The sequence below is a fragment of the Lissotriton vulgaris genome, chromosome 1_1 (genome assembly GCF_964263255.1).
Source record: "Lissotriton vulgaris chromosome 1_1, aLisVul1.2, whole genome shotgun sequence".
Lineage (NCBI taxonomy): Eukaryota > Metazoa > Chordata > Amphibia > Caudata > Salamandridae > Lissotriton > Lissotriton vulgaris.
In genome coordinates, this window is record NC_141685.1 from 1,028,417,005 (window position 1) to 1,028,444,787 (window position 27,783).

The following is a 27,783-nucleotide window of genomic DNA, read 5'->3' on the forward strand; positions in this document are numbered from 1 at the left end:
GTCATGTGGATTCTGATCGTCGTGATGGACGACGCTATGAGCGTGATGATTCCCCTCGTCGTGAAAAAGTTAGGGGGAGAGAGGGGGAAAAAGAAAGGGGGAGAGATGATCGTGTCTACAACAGATATAGAGATGAAAGGGATCAGTCCCCTGAGTTGAGGAGAAGGGAGGATCGTCACAGGCTTTCTGATCGTAACTCACAGTTCTATGAGAATGACAAAAATCCATTTCGTAATGGAGATGGATATGAACAGGATATTTTGATATCCAAGAAACATGAGAGCATTTACCCGGATTTGTCCTGGTTGACAGAACGAGGTAAAAATGACTAGGAAATAGGTCAAGCTCCAGTACGCAGGTGGGCTCACAAAGACAATAGACCCTATGTAGATATTGAAATTTTTTGGAAACATCGTAATATCCAAAGGGCCCGAGCATTAGTAGATCCAGGAGCGGAGGCCACTCTAATTCATGGTAAATCAAAGAAATTCAAGGGTCAATTCTTCACAATTACTGGTTTAGGTGGAAAGGAGACTCCCGCAGTGCAAACTACACTCGAAATGAGAATAGGTAGGATTCCCCGAAGAGAATATTCTGTATTAGTTGTACCACTCTTGGAGTATATAATTGGAATTGATATTTTAAAAGGAATGACTTTGCATTTGGATGACGGTTGTTATCAATTTGGAACTAAACATTATATATCGTCCAGACCCGTACGGGTTGGCCGTTTATGGATGCCCCCTATAAAAATTCCCCAAGCTACTAAGGTGGTTTCTCAGAAACAATATCGCATTTCAGGTGGCCATGAGGAGATTAGTGCCACAATTCAGGATTTGGTTGACGCAGGAGTTATAACTCCGGTTACTTCTGCTTGGAATAATCCCGTTTGGCCCGTGCGCAAGAGTGATAATTCTTGGCGCATGACGGTGGATTATCGAGAACTGAATAAACACACACCCCCTTTGACTGTTGCAGTACCAGATATTGTGACTTTAATTGAAAGAATCCAAAAGCATCGAGGTACATGGTATGCGTCTATTGATATTGCTAATGCTTTCTTCTCAATTCCGATTGCCCCTGAGTGTCAGGAACAATTCAGTTTTACATGGAATGGACGTCAAATGACGTTTAGAAGTCTTCCTCAAGGTTATGTACATAGTCCTACGATCTGTCACCGGCTGGTGGCGGAGCATTTGTCCGAAGTAACTGTACATCCGCAAATTCAAGTGTGTCATTATATATATATATATTTTTTAAAATTTTTTAAAACCTTTATTATAGTAAAGCACACAGCTATTCAGCCTAACACCCCGGAGGCAAGGCAGCAAAGTCTCAGAACGGTCATAGTGCCAAGCGATTCATGACAGAACAATGCAGAACAGAAACGTGAACAGAAGCGCCCGAGGGCGCAGAAAAGGCAATGGAAGGAGAAATGACTATAAGCCAGTAGGAGGCGTCAGAGGCTAGAGAAGATACGGAAAGAACTGAAGTAGGATGTAGAAAAGAAAAGGGGGGGGGGGGAGAAGGAAGAACAGGAGAAACAGAACGTGAGTAACAAAGCTGTTGTCAACGTCTACGGTGATAGGTGTTCATCGCGGGGCATCGGTTCAGGTGGCAGACACAAATCACCCCTGTAAGCATTCCAAGCACCCCACACCTTATTCCATGTCTGAGGCCGCCCCCTGGCAGTGTACACAGTCTTTTCACGCAACATACACCAGTCCATGTTGGCCTTCCATTGTACCACCAGGGGGGCCACATTGGATCCCCATTTCTGCGCTATGTCCCGTTTAGCGACCATGTTGCCCAGCGTAGCCCACCGGGTCTGTGCCGTGTTATAATCATTCGGCTCCCAGACATTGAGGAGGCACCTACGCGCCTCCGCAGCCAACCCCACTCCAGTCACCTCCCTCATCACTCGGTGTACCCTCTCCCAGTAAGGGGCAATAAGAGGACACTCCCACAATATATGCAGAAAAGTAGCAGGGGCTCCGCAGCCACGACGACAAAGGCCATCCGGCGAGAAGCCCATACGCACAAGCCGGGGGCCGGTGACGTACACCCGGTGAAGGATTTTGAACTGGACTAGCCGCAGGCGCGAGGAGATGGCGACCTCCTTAGGGGAGGACACAGCACTCTGCCAGTCCTCGTCGTCCAGTTCCAGCCCATCGGCCACCCACTGTTCCCGCAAGCGCTGGAGGAGGTCGACCTGAACATTAATCAGCTTCTTGTAGGACAGAGAGATGGCACTATCCGGCATATGCCCGTCCAATACTCTGTCCTCCAAGGGAGAGCTCTCGGGGATGTCACCCTCCTCCGGTCTGGCGGCAGCTATTGCATGCTTAAGTTGGGCATACCGGAAGAACTCCGTTCCACTCAGTTGGTATTCTGCCTACAGCTGCGGAAAGGTCTTAACATCCCCCCTGGCCAGCATGTCTTCAACTCTCGAAACCCCTATGAGGTCCCACTTGTCGAAGCCTTTGGTATGCCAGAGCTTGCCTAAAATGTCGGAGTCGAAGAGAGGGGTGAATTTCGTCAGTCTGCCCTGCCAACCCTGTATCTTATTAACCGTCCGCCACGTGTGGACCGCCGCCTTAGTCGGACCCGTGAGGCTCCGATCGAAGGATCTAGAATAGAGGGCGCGGTAGTAGTTCCCTCCTTGCAAGAGCCATCGGTCCATAGCATAGCCCGGGCTGTCGACAGGACCGTAAAAACCATGATTGATGGCGGTGAGTTGAGAGGCCCAGTAATACCTCCGCACGTCAGGTAACGCAATGCCCCCGTCGTACCACGGCATGGTGAGCTTCTGGACAGAGACACGAGGCCGACCATCCCAAAGCAGAGCACGCTGCAGGCTCTCAACCTCCCTGAAGTAACGGGCCGGGACAAGGTCCTGAGTATTCTGCAAGGCATACAGGAACCTGGGCAGGGACATCATTTTAAATAATGCCGCCCGGCCCAGGAGAGAGAGAGGGAGCTTACGCCAACTCTCCACATCCCTCCGCAACCGGTGGAGCGGGGGGAGTAAGTTGTGGTCATACCTCGCCTTAGGGCTGCTCGAGATGTAAATCCCCAAGTACTTGAAGCCTTGCCCGGCCAGTTGTATGTTGCAACCTCTGGGGAGGCGCGGCGTGTCACCCTTAAGGATATAAAGGGAGGATTTGGCCCAGTTAATAATCAGGCCTGAATAGCGCCCAAACAACCTGAGCACATCACACGCCACAATAAGCGACTTGCAAGGGGAGGTGAGGTAGAGCAGGATATCGTCTGCGTACAGGGAGACCCTGTCCTCAAAGCCCGGGGACCAGGAGATCCCATGCAAGTCAGGGTGCGAGCGCAGCAGAGCCGCGAGAGGCTCCAGAGCCAGCGCAAACAGTAGCGGAGACAAGGGGCAGCCCTGTCTGGTGCCGCGTTGGAGTGCAAAGGGAGCAGACATACGGCCGTTAACCGTGACAGCAGCCAGCGGGCTAGCATAAAGAAGTTGCACCCAGCCCAGGAAACCTGGTCCAAACCCGAGTCTGGTCAGCACCGCCCATAAATAGTTCCATTCCAAGGAATCAAAGGCCATCGTGGCATCGAGGGAGGCCAGTACTGCCGGTTCCGTAAGGGTGTGAGCTCTGGCCATAACCCCGTGCAGGCGTCTCAGGTTGAGGGCAGTATTACGGCGAGGAATAAAACCAGACTGGTCCGGGTGCACCAAGTCGCTTATAACCCCGACCAATCGATTGGCCAGCAGTTTAGCCAGAATCTTGGGCTCAACGTTGAGAAGAGAAATGGGGCGATAGGACCTGCAGACGTCCCGCGGCTTGCCTTCTTTATGGATAACTACTATGGTGGCCAGTCGCTGGTCCAAGGGAAGGACACCCTCTTCACGGGCGCGGAGGAACATATCTCTCAAATAAGGGGAGATCACATCCGGCCGAATCTTGTATAGTTCAACCGGTATGCCATTGGGTCCGGTTGCCTTGCCCGCACGCAGAGCGCGGATCGCCAAAGCAATCTCGTCCGCAGTGATGTTCCGGTCCATATCTGCACTGTCTTCCTCCGAGAGGCAAGGAAGGTCTATCGTCGAAAGGAATTCAGACGAGTCGGCCTCGGAGCGGTCCGAGCCGGAAGTATAAACACCCCGAAAATAGTCCGCAAAAGACTCAGCGATGGCACTCGGATCAGTGACCACCACTCCGTCCTCGCCCAGGATCTCCGGGACCACCCGGCTTGCCATCTCCCGCCTGTCTAACCAGGCCAGCAGTTTACCAGCCTTATCCCCAACATCATAGATGCGGCCCTGTTGCTCCTTCGCCAGGGCCAGGGCTGCGTTCGTGGCGAGATTGTGATACTCCGATTGTTTCAGAGAGAGTTCGTGCAGGAGAGAAGGGTCGGGCTCAGGCCCCAAACGGGACTCGAGATCCAAGACCTCCTCCTCCACATGCAGAAGATCAGCATCACGAGCTCGTTTAGCCGCTGCGATGAGAGATAAGGCTTCACCCCGCAACACCGTCTTAAATGCTTCCCACAGGGTGACCGCAGAGCCCACGGATCCCGTATTTTCAGTAAAGTAGAGGCCGATGGCCTTGGCCAGGAGTGCCCGCGTGTTATGGTTGCGGAAATACCAGGGATTCACCGCAGCGGGGCGGCTGGACAGAAGGTCACCGAAATCGAAGGAGATCCACAACGGCGAGTGGTCGGATACGCCCCTCGCCAAAAAACGTGCCTCAGAGATGGCAGGCGACTGCGCCGCAAGGGTGAGGACATAATCTAGGCGGGACAGGCTCCCATGAGCCCCGGAGAGGAACGAAAACTGGCGGAGCGTAGGATGTAGTAACCTCCAACAATCCACCAGACCCATCGAGTCAAGGAAGGCCGGCAGCCACGTTTGGGAACCCAGGAGATCTCTCGGTGGCTGGCGATCAAGAGTGCCAGAGCAGACTGAGTTGAAATCGCCCCCCAGGATCAGCAAGCCCGAAGGCAGGGACAAGATGGCGCTACCAAGGTCCTGGAAGGTGCTAGATTGGAGGCCAGGGGGAACATAAACCGAAAGCAGGGCCAAGGATCGCCCCTCCCATCTTCCCGCCACAGCTGCGTAGCGTCCTCTATCATCAAGTAGTGTGACGTCTATCTCAAGAGGAAGGGACGCACACACAAGGATGCCCACCCCCCGGGAGCCCGAGGAGAACCCAGAGTGGGCAATCATTTTGTAACCCTTACGATTCAGGGCCCTACAGGAGTTCCCCACTAAGTGCGTTTCTTGCAACAGTACAACGTCAGGCATATGTCTCTTTATCAGCTGGATCACCACCCCTCTCTTTACCCGGTCACCTAGGCCATTGACGTTCCAGCTAAGCACTTTCAATTTCCTACCCCCCATCCCCAAACAAACCGCCCCACCCGACTCCATCCAACTCAAACGTCAATTGCACATTAAAACACACAGTCCATTGCCCTAAGAAAGAAAAAGAGATAGAACAAACAAACAATAAAACTTGCATAGTTGCACCCCCCACCCTGCACCCCTGCATGTGACTAAAAAGCCCCCCCAACCAGCAGTGTGCCTGTCGCCCCATAACTACTCTACAAAAAGACACCCAGAGGAGTGAGGAATCCCCGCGAACACCTCCCGCCACCCTCCATGTACTAACAGGAAAGATAGTACGGCATATCAAAGCTACATACGATAGACCACTGAGGCAAGCAGGATAGTCAAGGAATCACCCATTACAGAGCCAAGTCTCATAGGTCCGAACCGCCAGCCGCGCCACCCTCATGTTCTTCCTGTGCTTCTCGGCGCGGCGGTAGAGTGTCCAGCCAGTCACTAACGTTCTCAGCGAAGTCGAAGAAAAGGGCACGACCTTCGTGCTCGATCCGGAGCTTAGCAGGGAACATCATAGAGTACTTGAGACCCAGGTCTCGCAGTCTCCGCTTAACCCCTGCATAGCTTTAGCGCTGTCGCTGAACTGTCCTGGTGAAATCTGGATAGAAATGGACATCGGCGTTTTGGAATTTAAGCGGCCCATGTCGTCTGGAGGCCTGTAGGACAGCATCCCTGTCACGGAAATTGAGCAGCCGGGCCACGATGGGTCTAGGTCCCACGCCCGACTTCGGCGGGCCACCCGGTACTCGGTGGGCACGCTCCACCGAGAAAAAGTTGCTGAGGCCAGGCGGGGCCAGATGAGTCCTAATCAGGTCTTCAACTAGGAGGTCCGTCGCCGCCTCCTCCGAACCCTCCGGTACCCCAACAATGCGGACGTTCTGCCGCCTGGCCCGGCTTTCAAAATCATCCAGCCGCCTCGCAAATTGTTCCGCTGTCCTCTGTAGGTTACGAACTTCAGTCTGCAAGTCCGAGACATCTCCCGTGAGACTGGTCGTCTTGATGTCCAAATTCTTGACCCTATCATTAGTTTTGCCTAAGTCGGCTCTAATGAGGGACAGATCAACGGCCATGCCGTCCACCTTGTGCGTGAGGACTTCGTGCTGTTGCTGCATGTCCGCCCGGAAGTTTGTGATGGCTCCCATGATGTCGCTCAAAGTGGGTTCAGAGTCGTCCGGCAAGCCCGAGTGCGGGTTGTCCTTGGCAGAGGGTCCAGTAACAGGCGGCGTCTTCGGTTGGGTATAGCGCTCAATCCTATTCTGCTGTTGTTGCGATTTACCGCGAACTCCTCTGTTAGACGGATTGTCGAGGTCCCTCTTGCCCGCCATGTTAGATCCAAAGAGAACAAAGGGCTATGCCAGGCAAGTCCAAGCCCAGAGAGCCGGAGATTCGTCCGGGGGGACACTAGAACACCGTCCCAGGTTCACTCCGCCGCCCGAATATCACCACTGTCCAGTACACTTCGCCGCTGGTGAGGGCAGGCAGGCACTCCGCAGATCGGCAGTGCGTAGCAGCGGAATCCGCAGAGACAATGGCACTGAGCTGGCACGGAGTCCCACTCGACGTAGCTCAGCGTAGGAGACTCCGATTCGAGATCTGAAAACGGTTCTCGCCTCAGTGGGCTCTCAGCAACGAGCATCCACCCTCGTGGATCAGGATTTCGGGCAGGATAGTTGCGGAGGATCGGAAGGTCCGCGGAGCTCCGAGCTTACGCGGCCATCTTGGTTGCCCGCGAAGCTCCTCCCCCGTGTGTCATTATATTGACGACATTTTAATTCAAGGCGAAACACAAGATCAAGTTCAGACCCAATTGGATCAAATCCTTGATTGCTTGCGTGAAAAAGGTTGGGAACTTAATCCTGACAAGCTACAAGGTCCATCCCAAAATGTTAAGTTTTTAGGTATCAATCGGCATGAAGGTCACAGAGAGGTGATCCCGCAGGTTAAACAAAAAATTTTAGATTTTGCAGTTCCGAGGAATAGAAAAGAGGCTCAGAGCTTCATTGGCTTGTTTGGTTTTTGGCGTCAACATATTCCCCATTTGAGTCAGATATTGGCTCCTTTATACCGAGTCACTCGCAAAAAGCATGCGTTTGAATGGGGTGAACCACAACAGAATGCATTTAATTTGGCAAAAGAAGCGATTCAGTATGCTTTGGATTTGTGGCCTGTGGGCGAGGGTGATGTGGATTTAAATGTGTCTGTACAAGGTCTGTATGCAAATTGGAGTCTGTGGCAAAAGCAAGGCAGGCAAAAAGTGCCATTAGGTTTTTGGACTAAAAAGTTACCTGAGGCTGGTGAGCGTTATACACCTTTTGAGAAACAGTTGCTTGCATGTTATTGGGCTCTGGTGGATACCGAGCAATTGACTTTCGGTCATGATGTGATTTTGAGACCTGAAATTCCCATTATGCAGTGGGTTTTGAGTTCGCCGAAAACTCATCGAATTGGACATGCTCAAGAGGCGAGTGTGATTAAGTGGAAATGGTACATTCAGGACAGGGCGCGTGCGGGTCCGAAAGGTGTGGCAGCATTACATGAGCAAGTGGCGCAGGCGCCATCGAATGAGACTGGGAGTGATTGCTCCGTACCTCCAGTACAGGAATCTCCTGTCAAGTGGGGTAAGCCATTTGATGATTTGTCCGTGGAGGACAGAAAACATGTGTGGTTTACGTATGGTTCAGCGAGGTTCATTGGAGATAAACGGCATTGGAAGGCAGTGTCCTATAATTCGATCACACAAACATTGTTGAGTACAACTGGTGAAGGAAAGAGCAGTCAGTTTGCTGAATTATATGCAGTTTACCAAGTTTTGAAACAGGAGCTACCTGGCACATGTCATATTTTTACTGATTCCTGGTCCACTGCTAATGGACAGGCGGTATGGTTACCAACCTGGCATTCTCATAATTGGGAATTGCATTCAAAAGAATTGTGGGGAAAAGAATTATGGCAAGAAATTTGGGAAATGCTCCCACAGAGTACTGTGACAATCTTTCATGTGGATGCTCATACCCCGATAGACTCTCTTGACAAATTCTTTCATAACATTGCAGATGAGAAATCTAAAATTGCTGAGGCAGTGGTGGACATGCAAGATTCTGATTTGGCGGGATTGGCGAAATGGGCCCACCAGAAAGTAGGACATTTTGGAGATAGAGCCACTAGCAGGAGGGCCGCCGATCGAGGAATTTATATTCCTTTAAATTTCATTAAAGATCCTATTCTGCATTGTCCCATATGTCAACATTCTAGACAACGAAAAGTACCACAAATTGTTAAAGGCCATTTACATCGAGGAAAATTGCCCGCTCAAATTTGGCAGATTGATTACGTTGGCCCGCTCCCTATGAGCAAGAACTGTCAATATGTTTGTACAATTGTCGACACTTACAGTGGCCTTTTGGTGGCCTTTCCCTGCAAACAAGCTACTCAAGTGAATACCATTAAAACATTTGAATTGATCATATTATATTATGGCATTCCATTTCAAATTCAATCTGATAATGCATCCCACTTTCGTGGAAGATTGGTACAGGAATTCTGTGTGGAAAACAATATAGAGTGGGTGTTTCATATTCCTTATTATCCACAAGCATCGGGTCTCATTGAAAGAATGAATGGTTTGCTTAAAGAACAGTTGTGAAAATTAACTGATGATAAATATAAAAATTGGCGGGACTGTTTATTTCAAGCATTGTTAATTCTGAATAATCGTCCCTTGTTACATGCTGAATCTCCTTTGATGCGTTTGTTTCCCCCAAATGTCGATGTAAAACCAAACACCATTGGCAATACTGTAATGTATTGGGAAATTTCCCCCGGAGCTTTGGCTCCATGCAGAGCAACCCCAGGTCCTGCTGGCTTGGACCTGCATGCCATGAATGACACTGTACTTAAAGGTAAAGACCGAATCATTGTCGAGACCGGCGTTGGTGTCTGTATACCAGCTGGAAGTTTTGGTCTGATTGCCCCTAGATCGGGCCTTGCCCTAAAAGGTGTTCAAGTTCTCGGAGGAGTGATTGACAGTGATTATCAGGGAGAGATTAAGGTCCTCCTGCTAAATAGCAGTGAGGTTGATTTATCGATTCAAAAGACTGACCGAGTTGCTCAATTACTAATTATGCCTGTTTTCAGTGGTGAGATTCAGAAAGGCACTGCCCCAACTTTACTAACTGTACGAGGCCAAAAAGGCTTTGGATCTACTGATAATCCTGGAGCGAGAATATGGGTGCAATCGCCTAAAAGTCCCCCTGAACAAGCTGAAATAATTGCAACCGGTCATGACAACACCGTTTTGGTGATGAGACCAGGGAAAGATAGCTGGGAAGCTGTCCCGGCTGACAAATGTTACCTACGAGAATGAATAATGCCTGTATTTGATTTTCCTTTCAGATCATTCTTTGGACTGCTGCTGCAGGATGTGCCGGCGTTGGACTCCTTTTGGTCTGCTACGTCGGGAGAGGAGGGAACCCACAGACTTTGGTTGAACCGAGAACCCGAGTACCGCGTTCCCTCGCTGCGTGGGATTCATCATCAAACTTTTAGACTACTCTAGCTAAACGCGTCACTAAGTCCCCGCATTTTTGCTTGACACCCATGCGCTCAGTAACTGACATTTTAGCGACCTGTTTGGTTGCTGTCCCTGCCTCATTAGAGACTCTTAAAAATATTTTCAATATATCAAATGCCCGACCCAATGTTATTCTGGGCGATTTCGCGGCCCATGAATTCTGTCTGTTATGTACTATTCTTTCAGAGTCCATTCCCCCAATTCATTCTCAGATTACCACGTATAATATCACGCAGGGTGATTTGTGCTTTTTCCTGACTTGTGATCCTAGTGCAATTACTGAATGTGTAAAGTTAAAATTGAGAGCCGCTACTTCTTTTTCGGCTCATGAACGCTTGCTGTGCTCACGAAGACCCCCAAAATCATGTGTTTCTGTTAAAAATAATATGACCCGTAAAAGTATAGTTGTTGCCCCTAGCCATTACCGTACAATGTTGTTACCTGCTGGTTGGCTCTTTTCGTGCGGCAACTCCTCTTGGCCCTATATTCCTGCAAATATTTCCGGAGGCCCGTGTGATTTGATTTATTTGATTTGATTTGATTTGATTTATCCATTTCTAAAGCGCACGAATGCCGAGGCGTCTTGGCGCTATGATTTGTGACGTGACGTGTGCCATCACTAGACTGAGTTTATTAATGTTTTCTTCACATCCCAATTCCTATTCCCGTGTAGTCCGTGATTCTATGATGCTAAATGAGGACTGTGATTCTTCCTTACATCTCTATTCCAAATCTGAATATCTTAGTTTAGCTATCTCCATTGTTGGTGTCCCAGCATTAGCTGTTTACAATGCGAAGTCCATCAGAAAAATGGCCTGTTGGATGGTGAAATCGATTAATCAAACCTCTACCATCTTATCTGATATGCTATTAGATGCCCAGGGTGAACGCAGAGCAATTCTGCAGAACCGCGCAGCTATCGACTATCTCCTGTTAAAGCACGGACACGACTGTTCTGACTTTGAAGGTCTTTGCTGTTTCAATTTGTCCGACCACACAAAATCAATTCAGGCCCATATTGACAAACTTCATGACTTGACTGCAGAGGTTAGGAAACATATTGATCACGGCTGGTTTGACTGGCTCTTCAATTGGTTACCTGACTTGCATTCCCTACGACAGATATTAGGGGGTATTATGATTTCTATTTGTGTTTTAGTAGCTATTTGCTGCTTTATTCAGTGCATTCCTTCTCTATTCCAATACTGTAGGTTTGGCAAGAAAAATAGATCGGTTAGTTTTGTTTCCTATTATTCTTCCACAGATGTTAGTTCCATATAGAGAGTGATTAATAGACTGGAGTCAAGGGTGAAGTGTTCTGACCGACTTTTTCGACCCTCTTTTGAGGGAGAATGATTGAAGGTGACTTCAGCCTATTACTCCTCTAGTGCAGGGATTAGAACTATAAGCAGAGCCTATTCATAAGGCACAGTAATGCACTTTCCGTACCCTTTTCCTTAGATCAGGGCTTATAAACTTAAGCTAGGGGATAGATTCATTGTATTAGTGATAATCCGTCCTTTTGCAAGAGTGTTAGCATACCTTCTATGGAGTTATGCTTATTTCGGGCCTTGTAGGCCTCAAACGGGAGAGACTCCATCTTGCTTTCTGCCCCGGCAGCTTGAGATGCTTCTAGGTCAAGTGTAATGTTTTAGTTTCGAAGTGTTGTTTACTAGGAGAGAACCGGCTCAGGCTGGCCCTTATCGAAAGACTGTATTTTTCTCCACTCCGAAGACACAACATCAGGCTGGCCAGCTGGGAACGTGTCCTTGGTACGGGGAGGTATAAGAATTTGGTGGGCGGCAGGTTACTGGCCGTAACTTTCCATGAAAGGACAAGCTTCCATATTAGCGAAAGTGTTAGGCTGTGAGTCAGTCAGTCTGTAGGCGGCAGCTAGCCGTTAGCATCAATGCCATTAATTATTTCCAGGCAGACAGTCGCCATTTTGAAGTCCGAGAAAGATCATGAAGCTGATACTCTCTGAGAAAGATTGAGGAGGAGAGAGGACTAGCGCAGAGCGATCGGAGACAGAGAGAGAGAGAGACAGCAGCTAATAAAGAGGAAGGTTCCAGTGACTTGGAGGGAAGCGGAGGAGACAGAGCATAGCGGTGCAGACGTGTACTCGTGACTGCTGAGGTGTGATTCCGAGACGAGCCAAGGCACAGACGAGAAGGGAACCTAGATGACTGTCGAACCCCGACTTCGTGCTCATAAGGTGACCTCTGCCCCACTTTGCATAGTGTGCATATTCTAACCTTTCACTTTTCTTTGCAGGATATATGTTATAGTATAGTGATGTGTTTATAATCATTGTAATAAAATACCCCAGTTCCTAGTGAACCGACATGTGCCTTGCATTCTTGTTCAATCAGGGTAGCCTGGTCTTCTAGTCAGACATCGTTTTCATGAACGGATGTAAATCCCGGTCAGGTAAGAGGTGACTGAATAATGAGGGAGAGAGGGACCATTTGATGCTGAGAGCAGAAGGTACATGATTCAATTTGGAAAGCTGTGCTAATTCATATCATTGTAGTATCATCCCGAGTAGCCAATGAGAGATTCCTTCCAAAGGTATTCATAGGAGAGTGATCGTCGTTGGTAAGCGGCGTTAATGAGAACACCAGGTGGGAGACTGGTGCTTAGATCCGCCGGATTGCGGATCGGGTTGTAAGTAAGCGAGCACTGGGAGGGAAACCAGTGTGTAGGTCCGCCGGATTGTGGACCGGATAAAAAGAGAGCACTGGGGCTGCAGCTCAGTGTGTATGGCACGCCGGATTGCGTGTCGAGTGAGCACTGAGGGTGATCAGTGTGTAATGGTACATAATCAGAACTGCCCCAGGGTAGATTAGTCTGGGCCTAATTGGCCGTGAGACTAGTTGGTATGAATGGGATATTGTAGAAAACCTATGCATGTGTATTGCTATTTTCCCCATCCTTAGGTACGAGATGTACATACATATACATATACCCATTGTAAATACGTTCTAAGGAGGGAAGTGATTACGTTCCGACTGGGTTGGAGGGGCTCTCAGGAGCTGATCCCATCTGGTTAGAGAATCCGGTTGTTACAACTGGGAAAGGATCCCAGGAAAGGCCTGGAAAGAGCCCTTAAGGCTTGCCAAGACCGCCTCCTGGATGTCCTCGGCCCACTTACCAGAATCCTTGATTTAGCAGAGGAATCTCATATTTCTAATACTCCCCTTGACATTGGGCTAATAAGAGGTTGGAGCCAGAGGGCGATTGTGCTCCTAGGGAACGCTAATTCCGGTCTTAATATGGAAAGAAGGAAAACTATCCTCAACAGGATTAACCCGAAACTTGGGGACCTCGCTGAAAAAGAACCCTCCAATAAGCCTAAAGGTCTCCTATTTGGAGAAGATATGATCAAGACAATCGGAAAATATGTCGCCACCTTCACCGCTTTAGATAGGGCCCAGAACAACATGAGAAAAGTCTTTCCAACAAATGTTTTTGGACAGGCCGGAAGAAGGGGCCGATCTTCCGGCCGTGGAACCTTCCGGCCCTTCTCATCCGGCAGAGGAAGAGGTGCCACCGGTAGAGGCTTCTACCCTTCCAACAAACAATTCTACCCTCAACGAGGACGCGGAGTCTTCTCCTCCCGTGGAGCATCAAACAACAATTCTCAAAGTAAGTGCCCTTTCTTCTCTCTCACCTCCCAGGGTCGGGGGAAGACTCAAACTCTTTTTTCACGTTTGGAAAAGATTTACTCAGGACCCGTGGGTTCTAGAGACAGTTCGGGGATTCAGGATACACTTTGTAGACACTCCTTACCAGGCCACTACACCCAAACCTCTAGACCTTCCTTTAGAACATCTAGCAATCGTCAGGGAGGAGGTTTCCTCTATGCTCAAGAAAGGTGCCATTATGGAGGTACCTTGGTCCCAAAAGAAATTTGTAAGTACCCTCTTCTTAGTCGAGAATAAGGACAAAGGTTGGAGACCGGTGATAAACCTACGGGAGGTAAACAAATACCTTGTTTATCAACACTTCAAGATGGAAGAAATCCATCTTCTCAGGGACCTTCTCCTTCACGGAGATTGGTTGGTCAAATTGGACTTAAAAGACGCCTACTTTACCATCCCTATGGCCGAGGAACATCAACCCTTTCTCCAATTTATTTGGGACAGTCACCTCTTTCAATTTCAGGCTCTCCCTTTCGGTCTCTCATCCGCCCCTTGGTGTTTCACCAAGGTCATGAGAACAATTGTTTCCATTCTGAGAGCAAGAGGTATTCGACTAATTATCTACTTAGACGACATCCTCATCATGGTCTCCATGGACCTCATAGAGGACCTTGGCTTCATTATAAACAGGGAAAAATCCATTCTTACGCCCTCAAAATCCCTAGAATTCCTAGGTTTCACTGTGGTCACCTCCAGTTGTCTCCTCTTACTTCCCAAGAAGAAAATTGCCAAAATTCGGAAAGAGATCAGTTTTGTTCTGAAACAACAATCTCTCTCTCTCTGAGAATTTGCCAGGCTCCTGGGTCTACTTTCTTCTTCGATACAAGCTATCTTCCCAGGTCCACTGAATTACCGTGCTCTCCAGAGGGTGAAAGCCAATGCACTTCGGTCCGGTCTTTGGTACAGGGACCGTGTTTCTCTAGACCAACAAGCGAAACTGGAACTCTCTTGGTGGCTGGACAATTTGGACGCCTGGAATGGAAGGGCTATCTTCGGCCCGACCCCGGACTTAGTTTTGGAGTCAGATGCCAGCCTTCACGGTTGGGGAGCACGCCTCCTCGACCAAGACACCGGTGGAGTATGGACCCATTCATAGTCCTCTCACCATATACATTTTTTAGAATTGACTGCTGGTCTCTATGCTCTTATGAGTTTCAGACACTCCCTTCAGCGCAGATCTGTGCTCCTGAAGATGGACAACATTTCTGCAGTCTCTTATATCAACCGACTCGGTGGTACGAGGTCTGCGGGACTATCAGATCTGGCCAAGAAACTCTGGATGTTCTGTCTGGAACACAAAATTGCTTTGAAGGCGGAATATCTCCCAGGGAAATCCAATATCTCAGCAGATTGGAACTCGAGATTCCTTCAAGATTTCAGCAATTGGAAACTCGATGTGACAATTTTCAATTCCCTGAATCACTTCTGGGGTCCTTTCGACTTGGACCTTTTCGCCAGCCGGTTGACCTTCCAACTCCCTCAATATTTCAGTTGGATGCCAGACCCGGGTGCTCTGGCTGTGAATGCTTTTCTCCAACCTTGGGCTCCTCTTCGCCCTTACGCATTTCCCCCATTGGCAATGATCCAAAGGGTTCTGCAGAAAGTGAGACAGGAACAATGCTCTCTTGTCCTGAAAACTCCTTTCTGGCCGTCTCAAGCCTGGTTCCCCACAGCTCTGGAACTTTCTTGCGACGTTCCCTTCCTGATTCCCACAACTCAGGGCCTCCTCTTAAACGCAAACGGAGAAGATCATCACCTGGTTCTTTCAGGGAGTTTGAACCTTCTTGCTTGGAAAGTGTCAGGCAATCTAACCAATTGTCTGGACTTTCGTCATCTGCTCTCACTCTCCTTGGTGAATCATGGGCACCAGGAACCCACTACAGATATAATAACATCTGAAAGAAATGGTCTCGTTGGTGCTTGGAGAGGAACTTGGATCCCGTGGAGGCTCCTATCGTTAACATAGTTAACTGTTTGGTACAACTCTTCGACAATGGTCTCTCCTATAGATCAATTAATTGCTTTAGATCTTCAATTTCTGCGGGACATTCTCTCGTCAACGGTTGACGGTAGGTAAGAATGTTATCATTTGTAGAGTACTCAAAAGTATTAGACTGAAAAGGCCTCCTCGCCCTAAATACCAGTCTGTTTGGGATGTTAAACTTCTGCTTGACCTTTTTTGTTCATGGCCTGACAATTCTCTCCTTAACAGGAAATGTCTTTCTATTAAGCTTGCCTCTCTTCTTTGTTTAGTTTCTTGTGGCAGAGTTTCAGATGTTAAAGCTCTGGACATCTCTAATAGATGTTATGACATGTTTGGTGTTAAATTTGAAATCTTTAGGAGGACTAAAACCATGTCTGACTTTATCTTCTATCCACGTTTTGATTTTTGCAAAAAACTCTGTGTGGTTGATTGCATGAAGGAATACGACTCCAGGATGTCTAATCTTCGCCCTCCTGATGGTAATCAACTTCTTGTTTCCTATGTCAAACCCTTTAAACCCATCTCATCCTGCTCTATCGCAAGGTGGGTTAAATTGGCTATGAACTTCGCTGGTATTGACCTTTCTAAATTTCAAGCTCATTCACTAAGAAGCGCAATGGCCAGCAAGTCATACTGATCGGGGGGTAATTTGGATGCTATCCTTAAGGCTGCTGATTGGTCTAATGCCTCTACCTTTGCCCATCATTATTGTAAACCAATTGAACATGTTTCTGACGTTGTGATTCAAGGCTACAAACATGCATAATGTAGCCTCCTGTCTTGTAATGAAATTGCGATTCTCCTATTAACATGACCAGAGAATCTGGATTTCATTAAAGACACGGAGGCTAACATTATCCCTCCCGTCCCTCCCTGGAGGGAAATTGAGGATTGATTTTGTTTACAATGTTTTCAATGTTTCATGCCCTTTTAACCTTATGTTATGCTTTTCTTATTGCTTCTTCTGAAGGTAACTTTGTGCCTTTCTTGATTTGCTTTATTTTCTTCCAGACAATTCGAATTGATGAATCTCCAAGGATTTTCCAAGTTTTGACAATATTTCCTTCAAGTTTTAAGATGTATTCTTCGTTTGCAGCTTGACCTGTCGTTCGAGGCATTTCAAAGAGGCTGATCTTCCTTGGCACATGCCTTTTATGGATACTATGATGTCACTTTGTTCTTATTCTAGTCTTTGTGATGTAGGCGGCTGTTTGTGAGCTGCATTAAAGGATTTATGCATAATGTTAGCCTCCGTGTCTTTAATGAAATCCATATTCTCTGGTCATGTTAATAGGAGAATCGCAATTTCCAAGTGAAACCAGTCAATGTTACCCTATGGAAGAAAAGTGAGTTATCAGATTTTGGGCAAGTACTCGACTGGCAGAGTCAAGGTTCTAGGCATAGACTCAGGGGTCTCCCAGGGTCAGGTAGGAACAGTCGCTACACCCTCAGCGGCACAGGGGCAGCAGGGTGCAGAGAGAGTAGGCCCAATGTTATCCTATGGATGCTGCTGGCAGGCAGGACATGCGGCTGTCGGAGCTGAGCTCCTGGTCACTTACACAGGGCAAGTGGGGAAGTAGAGTAGGGTAGTTGCTGCACTTCCAGCGACACTCGGGCGGCTGGGTGCAGGGTGCTTTTGAGCCGTCGGGCGCTCAATGTTAATCAACGGGAGACTTGGAAATGGAGCAAAGGCTGCAGGCTCTGGGACGGAGATTCTTCAGGTGCGACCACCACTTCGAGAGGTAAGTTGGGATCTTAGAGGATAGGTAGACACCCAGGAGTTGGGCACAGGGGGGCGCCGGGTGCAGGGGTGTCTTTGGACGTTGGGAAATCTTACCCTCAGCTGGTCGCAGTTGAAGGGGTCCCTGGATGTGAGGCTGCAGGCATCGAAAGGATCGTCGTGGAGGGTCTTTGGGCACTGGATTCTGGGGGGAACGACCTCAGGATCTTTGTTCACTCAGGCATGGGCTGGGCTCGGCGGGTGCAGAGTGGGCTGGATTCGCGGTTCCTGGCTGGCGCCAGGGGTTGTTGCTGTTTGAGCAGAACCACTGCTCGTGGGAGTCCCAGTCTTTAGATGAGCAAGGCAGACATGTCCTTCTGGGTTTTCAAGGTTGCTGTCCACAGGAGACGCCGGGGTTAAGCAGGAGCAGGTTCAAGGATCAACAGGCCTGTAGGGTTCTGGGGCGAAGTCAGTTGGTGTTGTCCTCTTGTTAGCAGCTGCACGGCAGGTCTTGTTTCTTCTTCTTCTTCTTGTTTTCAAATCGGGATCTGAGGAAGGAAGGTTCAGGTTGCCCTTAAATACTAAATTTAGGGGCGATACAGGTAGGGCAAGGGCAGGGACCAATAGGTCCCTGCCCTGAGGTAAAAACACCCCCTATCCTGCTCCTCTCCTGTGGGAGGGGGGCAGGTGCCTAGCTCTGATGAGGCAGGGCTCCCCATACTGTGCTTCACCTCGCCTCTTCCAACTGAGGGGTGGAGTTGGCACAGGCTGGCAGACCCCCTTTCCTCACCTTGGGTTTCCCACCTGTCTTTCCACCAGAGTGGGGGTCAGAACCGGTGGGGGCCAGTTGCTGAGTACGGCAAGTGGCCTGGGGAAGCTCACAAAAGGCGGCATGCCTTTGAAGCGTCCCCTGCCCATCCTGGGGGAGGAGGCTTGGCACCTTGTCCCAGGATGTGCATTGTTTCATGCCCCAGAGAGCGGCAAGCTCTCGACCCAGGGGACCAGAAACATGTCTGTTGGTGGCAGCTTCGGTAGTCACGCAGTCAGGACACTGGGAGGTGGTTAGGTTACAGGGGCATCTCTGTAGTGTATTTTACATTAAATTCCACACTGGCATCAGTGTGGGTTTAGTGTGCTGAGAAGTTTGTTACCAAACTTCTCAGTTTTCAGTGTAGCCATTATGGTGCTGTGGAGTTCGTAATGACAACCTCCCAGCACCATATACTCTTAATGGCATCACTGCACTTACAGTGCCCAGGAATGGCCCTGAGTACTGTAGGGGCACAGGGCTCATACACCTGTGCCCACACCACTGGCATAGTGCACCGAGCTAGAGGGGTTACTGACGTATGCCAGGGCAGTGTGTTTGTGGGCATGGCACACAGGGATGTGTGGCATGTCGACTCTTTGTTTAGTTCTGCACCAAGACACTCAGCCTGCAAAGGCAGTGTGTGTGTGTCAGGGTACAGGGCAGAATAAGTGCTGCAGCCATAAGGGGTCTTCTCTGGTCACAATGCCCTGGGTACATAAGGTACCATTTGCCAGGGGGTGACATGTGGCCAAAGATGCCAATTGGGTTTTGATTTCAGCACAGTTTTAGGGAAGGAACACAGGTCCTTGGGACCTGATTGGCAGGAGCCCAGGGCACACTCAGTCAAGCACATCAGCAATTCAGCAAAAAGTGGGGGCATACCATGCAAGAAAGATGGTACTTTCTCACAGCACTTAAGAAAAGCCAAAGGCACAATAACGAGAAAATCTCCTAAAGTTGCAAAAAACACATAGAGAATATCTGATATTCTTTAAAGGGCGTCTAGTGAATGTTGTAAAATTAATTTTTGGAAAAAAAGCCTGAGAAAATATTACTTAGCAGAAGCCGGAAAAAAAGAACTAAGGCTGTGAGACAAATTGGCAGTACAGTGCATGCTGGGTACTGGAGGATACTGAAGCTCTTAAAGTTACAGTGTATGCTGAGTGCAGCGGATGCCTTTTTACTTCACAGGCACCTTTCCCTTACTTTTTTTTCAGAGTTACAGCAGATGTTTCACTAGGTAATACATTTCTACACACAATGCTACAATGTATCTTATATGTTATTTACAACACCGTACTTTTCTACAGAAAAAATGTACTTGAAACTTGAAGGTGGCCAGTCAAAGACTTTTGGAGGTGTCACCCAACTGTTCAACATTGGGGTGTCTATCTACAACGTCTGAAGATTAATATATAGCATATCTTTATGGAAAAATGTCCATGTGAGGGGGGGGGGGGGCTAGTCTACTTTTATGAATATCAGTGAGAATCCTATGAAGCAGAAAGCTATTTATTTTCATATAACACTTGTACTTCTAAATTGGGTTGGTGTGCAAATGTTCTTCTCACGACAGGTGTGTTTAAACGTTTACCAATTAAAATGCCTAACATAAAAAAAACTAAAAACATTATTCACTAGAAATCTGTGGATTATCTTCCTTACCAATCTTGCAAGAAACTGGAAGTGAAAGTGCGAGCATTCGTAACTGTGTATGTGCGCGTGTTTTAGTCTTACATTTATGTGGGGTGACCAGGAGATCCAACGTCTTCTGGGACATATTTGGCCAGATAGCCATCATCTCCTTCCGAAGTTGGGAGTCCATTTGCTGCTTGTCCATCCCACCTGCAGAGATTAGAAGAGTGGGCATTATTAACGGACATGGTCTCATAGAGGCCACGTAGTTAGCTGGAGCTGAGGGCCTACTAGCAACTAAGTCTTCCAGAGCAACTTCTTCTTTATTTGCAAACAGCACTCAAATAAAATGTCCAACAAACAACCTTTCAACATCATCACTCACAGCCAGCAGTCCGACAGAGTAACACACACAGCACTCAAAAAGTGCTCCTGCACTTTATAATGCAAAACCAATGTCACAGTGTTTATACACCTTCCTCTTCTGCCATTACCTTATTAATCTATTACACAACTGTAGATATAAAATACCCATGAAGTACGCTTACCTCAAAAACATCATCTTGGCGTGGGATCATCACAAATCCCTATCCTTGGCTCTATTCATAATCCTATCAGAGACCCTACCTCTTACCTAGCACTAAGGGGCCGATTTAGAGGTTGTTGGCAATGGACCTTCTCATCACTTGGTGTATGTCCCATCTACCCAACTCTAAGTTTCCTCGACTCATTTAGAGATGTGGGAAGTGCTATGTTTCTGATGATGATGCCATAGTCTATGGTAGTAAACACTTTTACCGGGACACATCCTTTGCTGACATGGCATTTGAGGATGGAATCTGGAGACCAAATCATTCTTTATTTTTCCCGTATGAACCACCATGCACAACAGTATTTCCTCATTTAAAGTGCTCACACCACTCCTAAAAGAAAGCCCATATAACTGTTCCTCGCACAGAAGATGCCACTATGCAATTCCTTTCAGAAAGTCCCCCAACACCATTCTTCACTGAAAATGCTGTCACAACCTTCCATATACACGGTGCCCCCACACAATTCCATACAGGATGTTTCCCATCACCAATCGTTAGAGAAGGTGCCCCAACATCATCATAGCAGCAAGTGCCACATGGCCTTTCCTTATGAACATGCTCCTTTGCTATCTGCTAGGGAATTGCTTGCACACCACGTGGGCCCACATTTCTCTAATGGCAGGTGATAACCCAGGGCATAGATACCAGTCTTAACATCTCCCTATAACACTGGGCTGATGCCACTCTAAGTTGTCCCCAAAGAGTTATTGGCCTCTCTTCCTTCTAACAATGGACTAATGTTGTTCATATGCCCTAGCAGTTTAAAAAGATTCCGACTCTCCAATGTACTTGAGACTTCTGTAAATTATCAGTAAGGAGTATGAGTTTGAAACAAACAAAAGGCTAGTTACAATGTAAGCATACTCTCTCCTGTACGTAATCCATTTACATCTGAGCTTTGATAAAAAAAATTCACTCAATCTACTTTCATTGAGAGGGATGGCTCTCCCGAGCCCTTGCTGACCCACGGGTACGTTACTATCTTGTCCAACATCTTGAACAGAAAAAAGAAAAATACTGAATGGGACAAGACCATATTGATAGTACCCTAGGACAGACAGATGCAGGCTCACACACTCAAAGAAGGCACATATGCACAAACTAATTCAACAGCAATATCTGATGATCACAATAGCACACTCACAAGGTTTTTGTTGAAGGTGGCAAGGCCCAACAACTCTGAGGAACCTTTGCCACTAGACTATTTCTTTTAATTTGACTCATTTTTGTATACTATTGGTTCTTGTGTTGCTAATAAAAAATCTTTTTAAAAAAGGAACCTTTGCCACTGAGAACAATTACTCAAACCCAAGACTCAATGATCACACTTGCACAGTTTCAATAAAAGTTCAGAAATATATCCCTGCTCCTGCCTGCAACATTCTATAATGCCTATGCCAATGATAAAACATAGAGCCTGCACCTGACAGTCTGCATTCAAAAACTACCAACAACCCCACAGACTAAGAGATGCAAAAATGGCGTGCTACACCAAATTGAGTGACATGGCAACATAACGCGCATGCGGCTTCCAATGCCTTGCTTCTAGCAAATACGCAACACACACCCAAATATTAAATACAAACTGCTAAGATGCAGACATGTGCTATTCAAATACCAGTAACATTACACTAAAGACAATGCTCCCATGCTAAACCTGACATACAGTGTTTTTACCTTTTTTGTTGTTTACTGTGTGCACAATACATCTCACAGTATAGCCTCAGCATAGTCAGGCCCTTTAGCAAATATTCTCTGGTGTATTTTCTCCAGGATTTGGGCAGGCTTGCAGAACTTACCTTTTGCGATCTTAATATCCAAAGCTGTCCGGATGAGTGCCATGAGTGTGGAGTTAAAGTGAACGCTGTTGTCATCCGCCACAGGGAGATCCATGCGGAGAAGCCTCTGCGAAATTTAAGCAGAACATTTTATCCAGCCCACTCACAGTACACCTTCACCAAAAACGAGACCAGCTCTGGAGAACTCCAATAAGACAAGATGCTTAATTATCTGTGTTCCTTATTTCTTCCCCTCGTTTACTGAGTCCTAAGGGATTCTGGAGTCAACATTCTCCATGCTATCCTGTCTCATCCTTTGAGCTGCTGCCAAGAGTCTTTACTATGTTCCCTCTCAGTTATTCCCCACCCGTAGGTCGACTTCATCATTTTATTTAGCTATTCATAGCCTTTAGAGTTATATCCTACTTCTCTCCTTCCAATGACATTAAGATTACTCTACTCTAGCCTACATCATCTAATTCCTAATATACCCCCACAAGTACAAAGTCTGCTCTACCTTCATCTAAAGACCATTACTCTGCCTGACATTCTAGACCTCAAAGGCCTTCCTCAATGGTCTGACAATCATACTTGACCAGTAATAGTTTTGTTTCTCCTAATAGTTGTATGCCAGAAAAGTTCAATTGAAAGGTTTCATCCTGCCAAGGCCCATTTCAGGTTCTCCATTGCTTGTATCCATGTTCCACTCTATTCAGGTTCATGTGATTACCATCAGCCTACATGGCTCTTGCTCCTTGTTTTCCTAATTTTGCTTGGCAACTCGTGGGAGGAGGGAGATCTTTGTCTTTCACTATGAGAGTGAATGTAATTTTTCTGCATTTCTTCAACTAGCTAATCTTAAACCTGGCCAACAAGGGACAGTCTAGTTCCTTCCACCCCTATCCATCTACTGTGCCTGTAGAGTTCTTCAGATGCTGGCTCACTCCCAGTTAAAAGAGTTAAAATATCAAATGAATGTGCAATTATAGTCCCCAAGGCAAGCAAACGGAAAAAAAAGGAAGCGGAAAGAAGGCGAACTTCACAAAATGCCATCCCAGTTTGTTCCAGACTTGAACCAGAATGACAATGCACATGTCTGACTGACCACCAACAAGGCATCACCGCCTGGGTCATGCAGCGGGCATGCAGCATGCAGCATGCAGCACAGATGTCAAACTTCCACAGGACCAGCAAGGCACACAGAGTAGATAAAATCAGCCACAACAAGGACCTCGAGACTCATTCATAGCTCTGGTTGAGACTAGCCAAGGGGGCGTCCAGGTTCCTGCTCTTAGTGCAAAGGCGCAGAGAGGGCCTCAAAGGGAGCACTCAGTAGCTCAGCTTGCTTTATGTCAAACGCTAAGTGATTCTGGGAGCAGCCCCCTCAATAGAGCTGACTTGGTGAGGCTGTGGACTAGTGGGACGGTGTCAGGGCTCAGGCAGTAATCTTCATCACTAAACCTCTAGCCTCCATGGCACCAGTAGAATACTTTTGGAAAGAAAGCAAAACCAGGAAGGATAGAAGGGACAAAGCAGTAAGATAGAGAAAAAGAAAGAGAGAAAGTGAGGCGGGCAAGGGTTATGAAGAGTTATTTATTCTAGAAACTGAGTGCTGGGCTTGATGTTTGAAATTCAGACAGGTTCATTAAAGTCCTTCAAACCAGCTTGAAGGAAATGCAGCTAGGTGAGAACAGAGCAATTAAGTGTCAGGTTAGAGGTCTGTGGGGGTATCTTGTGCTGCTATACAGATTGTAGTGAGAGAGGGTGCTGGATGCTGGGACTGTATCCCAGGTCAGACAGCTCCCAAGCCTGAGAGGAAATATGATGGAAACGTGAGTGCTCTGGAGGGATGCAGGGGCTGACGGGTCAGGAAATTAGAAGGCGAGGCATTCAGAAGTTTCAGGATTGCAGGGGGATTCCAGAAAAGCAGTAGGAAAAGGGTTGAGCCAGGTGAAAGTTCAAATCGACTGAAAATCACACTGCTCAGTCTTGAACATTACTTAGAATGTGGGAGTGCCTATTCAGGAGAGAAAGATGCCCATTTGTAATACTAGCTCTCGTTCAAGGTTAATCTTCCTGAATTCATAAACAGTAGTACACCTCTCTACATGTGGTGAATCCCAGAACAGGTTTTAAACACATTCTATTACAAACCGTATTTAGTACAGTACAGAAAACCAGCCTTCAGAAGACAACATATTCTGTCTTTATATCATTCATGTTTTAAAATAGCCAATAAAACTGAAAAAAAGGATGATGAGACAGAAATCACTGAAAAACAGTAACTTGTTGCGTTGCCACCCATGAGGATAACAACGTATAAAGCCTCCAACCGGGTAACAGTGCAAGGTAAACTAAAGGGATTTTGCAGCGGGGGAGGGGGGATTGGAGTGGGTCGAGATTGTGTAGGTTGCTGCCCCATGTAACCTGGATATTGGCAGCCATGTTCTCTGCCTTGAAAGGAGGCAAAGTTTGATGCTGCCTCAGCTGTATCCCTCTTCCTAAGCCGCAGAAGGGATGTTGTTGGGGAGACTGTGGTACGGTGTTCAAAGCTAAGAGAGTGCCCTGCTGCTTTGCTTTCCTTGAAGCGCTCCAATGCTGAGCCTACCTTGTCTCCAAAGAGACAAGTGCTATTGAAACGCATGTCCTTGAGGGTCTGTTGGACTTTACTGGATAATCCCATTGATCTTATCCAGAAGTGGCTCGCTGGTATTAACTGCCCTACCCTGACAGTCAGTAGTGTCCAGGCCTGACCTGATCACATACTTCGACCATGCTGAATTATTTGTTGGAGCTTGACACGAAGTTCGTGTGGGACTGCAGGCAAGATATCGCACACCGTGTCCCAAAATAAGTGCGAATAATGCCCCAGGAGGCAAATCAACTTGCGAGATTAGAGGACAAGACTGGCAGAGGAAAACATCAGTTTCCCGAATGCCTCCATACATTTCTTCTGTCTGTCTAGCGGGGTGGCCGGAAACAGATTTGGGTTGAGTAGGCTTGAACCATGAGGCTCACTGGTGTTGGGTGCTGCGGAAGTGAAGGTGGGAGCCCCAGAGCTGGTCTGCGCTGTTGAGTTATTTCTCTATTTACAGGAGGTCTGTACCATGGCTTCACCCAAATGCTTAAGAGGGTATCTGTTAAGGCCTCATTCAGTGGAAGCAAATGTTCCAAAGAGGTCTGCTTCGGATGCAGATCCTCAGTTAGTACATTTGTCTTAACTTCCACTAAGTGCAGCTGGAGGTCAAGAGTTCTGCCACCCTCCATGGCTACGGAGCTGTCAAGGTCACTGGCCTCTTGGAGGTTCAGGAAAAGATTTTCATTGTCATATATTTGCAATTTGTCAATGTCTGGTTCTGATAATCTATGCGGCAATGAAAGCATATAAGAATCATATTGTGAATGTGAGAGAGGTTGAGTTGGGTGCATCTTTGATCGTGGTTGTGATGGTTTCGCTTCTGGGCCTGAAAAAACTATGGGTTTACCTTCCAACATTTGCCGCGTCGCTGCCCGAGGAACTGGAGTGGTATTCGGCATCAGGGAAGGAATCTGAGCAGGCTTCTGCCCCAGAGTTGGAATGGACCCAGAATCAGGGTTAAATGGCACAGTGGGAGATGGATCTGCTGGCTGTATCCCAACTGGAGGCCGGCTCGAATCCATGGGGTCTGAAGGCATGCCACAGGGATCCAGACAGGGACCAAAAATATGCCTCTTTGAAGGCTTGAATTTGCTGTGCCACTGCCAATTGCCCCAGAAGCTCAGACTGGATGGGGACTAGTGCAAGAGTAATTTGTTTGATGAGTGACCATAATTTGGAGATTCGCTGATGCCCATACTATATCTCTTGAAGAGAGAGGCAGAGAGACAGGAATCCTGTGTTTGGACTTCTTGTATTTTTCTTCTTTGACTTACCTGAAGATATGAAGTGAGATGAAGATTTGAGAGCACATCTGCATACCTTACTGATCAGGATGGTGCATTCCAAGTCTTTCTACAGTGTTCAACAACACAGAGCTTAGCCTCGCAGTCCCAGTTAGCCTTTAGTATCATTTGTGCACATTTATTGCACAACATCGAGTAATTCAAGGAGGTGAGTCTCCGGAGTCAGTCCTTGTGCGGTTCATTACTGCCGTCTGTCTATGTCAGTCTTTCCAGGGTTTGAAACCTGTGTCATTTTAGGGAGAGACATATTCCTTGCACACAGAAATAAATTTCAAGGAAGGATGTTCTGTCAAGCAACAATAATACAGGCAGCAAACTCCAAATCCTCAATGGAGGCATGGAAAGAAAGGAACTGACATAGATGTACAAAGGTGGCAGTTAATTTGTGGCCCGGACATCATTTCGGGCGACGGAGGACCCGATGCGGAGCCAAACAATGCTACCGACCAGCATGCAAGGGAATTGCTGAGAAAAATATCTCAAGATCCAGTCTGGCTCCTGTGGGTAGTCACAAGGTGTGGAATCTGCGGTTAGAAGTATCCATCAGAATGGACTATTTCTGAAATGCCCCATTCATCATGGATGTAATTGACTCATTATTTATCATGTTTATTTTTAATTCATGTTGTTCCAGAAAAAGCCTGCTGAGTTTGTCTACCTATAAGTTCAGAAGGCCTTCGAGATTACCAGTTGGAGGATGACAGTTTCTTGAAAAGAGACAGAAAAAAACAGACCAAAAACACAATTGAAAAACATTTATAGTCAGGATTTACTTGCTTTGTCAGGGTAAAAAGAGTCCTGTTGTGGTCGACGGGACTTTTGCAACCACCAGAATTCTTCTGGAAGGAACAGCACATACTAATCTTGTTGTAGCCTATATAGGATCCACATTTGGTGATTTATTTTCATTTCAGGTGGCTGCATTCTTTAGTGATTTCAGTCTAACATACGTTACTTCGCTAATTTACTTAAATTCACTACTTTAACATATATATAAAACACATACACAAAATGGACCAACTTGAAGGCTGGTTTTCTGCTTTACAAGAATTATAAATTGCCATTTATGTATTTTCAAAAAAGGGTTCTGGGATCACGGACATGTTCAGATATAGTCTACTGTTTATGAGTATCCCATCTCCTGCCATTGTTCAAACAGTTGCTGCATTTTGCTCAATAGGCAACAAAGTGCCAAATATTACATACACATAGGGGAGCCACAAGGCACAACATGGAGTGGAGGCAAATGTGCTCTTTTCAATGTATAGAAAAGGGAGTTGCCTTGGAAACAGAGCTCTGGAGAATTCCATGGTACACACATAGAGGGACATCAGCTGATACAGTGCACCAAAGGGCTGCACATTTTGTACAGAAAGGTTGCTTCTTTGTATCCATGGCCTCCATGTCTTCAAGGGCACCATGGTTTGTAGCAGCAGAAGGCTTCATCACGTTCCATAAAAAGGCAGTCACATACCATTTGTTTCCTGTTAATGCTTTCGTTTGTTTCAGAGCTCTTAGAAGCAGCATGGTTGTCTGCACATTCATGAATTAGGCGGAAGAAAGGAAAGGCAAAACAAGATGAACGTGGAAGGTGTTTCACTCTTGCAAACTTCTTCAAGGCAACAAGTTTGGCTTCCAATTTCCAGATAAATCGTTATTGTTTTTCTATTTATAT

At 47.1% G+C, this 27,783-nt stretch overlaps 1 protein-coding gene across 14 annotated transcripts in view; it reads right to left on the reverse strand.

Annotated features, from left to right (window-relative positions):
- The window catches only part of CACNA1A (calcium voltage-gated channel subunit alpha1 A), a 1,308,076-nt gene that overhangs the window by 245,933 nt on the left and 1,034,360 nt on the right, over positions 1-27,783 (reverse strand). For all 14 annotated transcript variants that reach the window (XM_086961990.1, XM_086962030.1, XM_086962039.1 and 11 more), the window contains 2 exons: positions 22,188-22,293; positions 19,898-20,005 (listed from right to left, as the gene is read on the reverse strand). In XM_086961990.1, the coding sequence (XP_086818116.1) occupies positions 19,898-20,005; positions 22,188-22,293 (214 nt within the window). The remainder of the gene's footprint in view (positions 1-19,897; positions 20,006-22,187; positions 22,294-27,783) is intronic.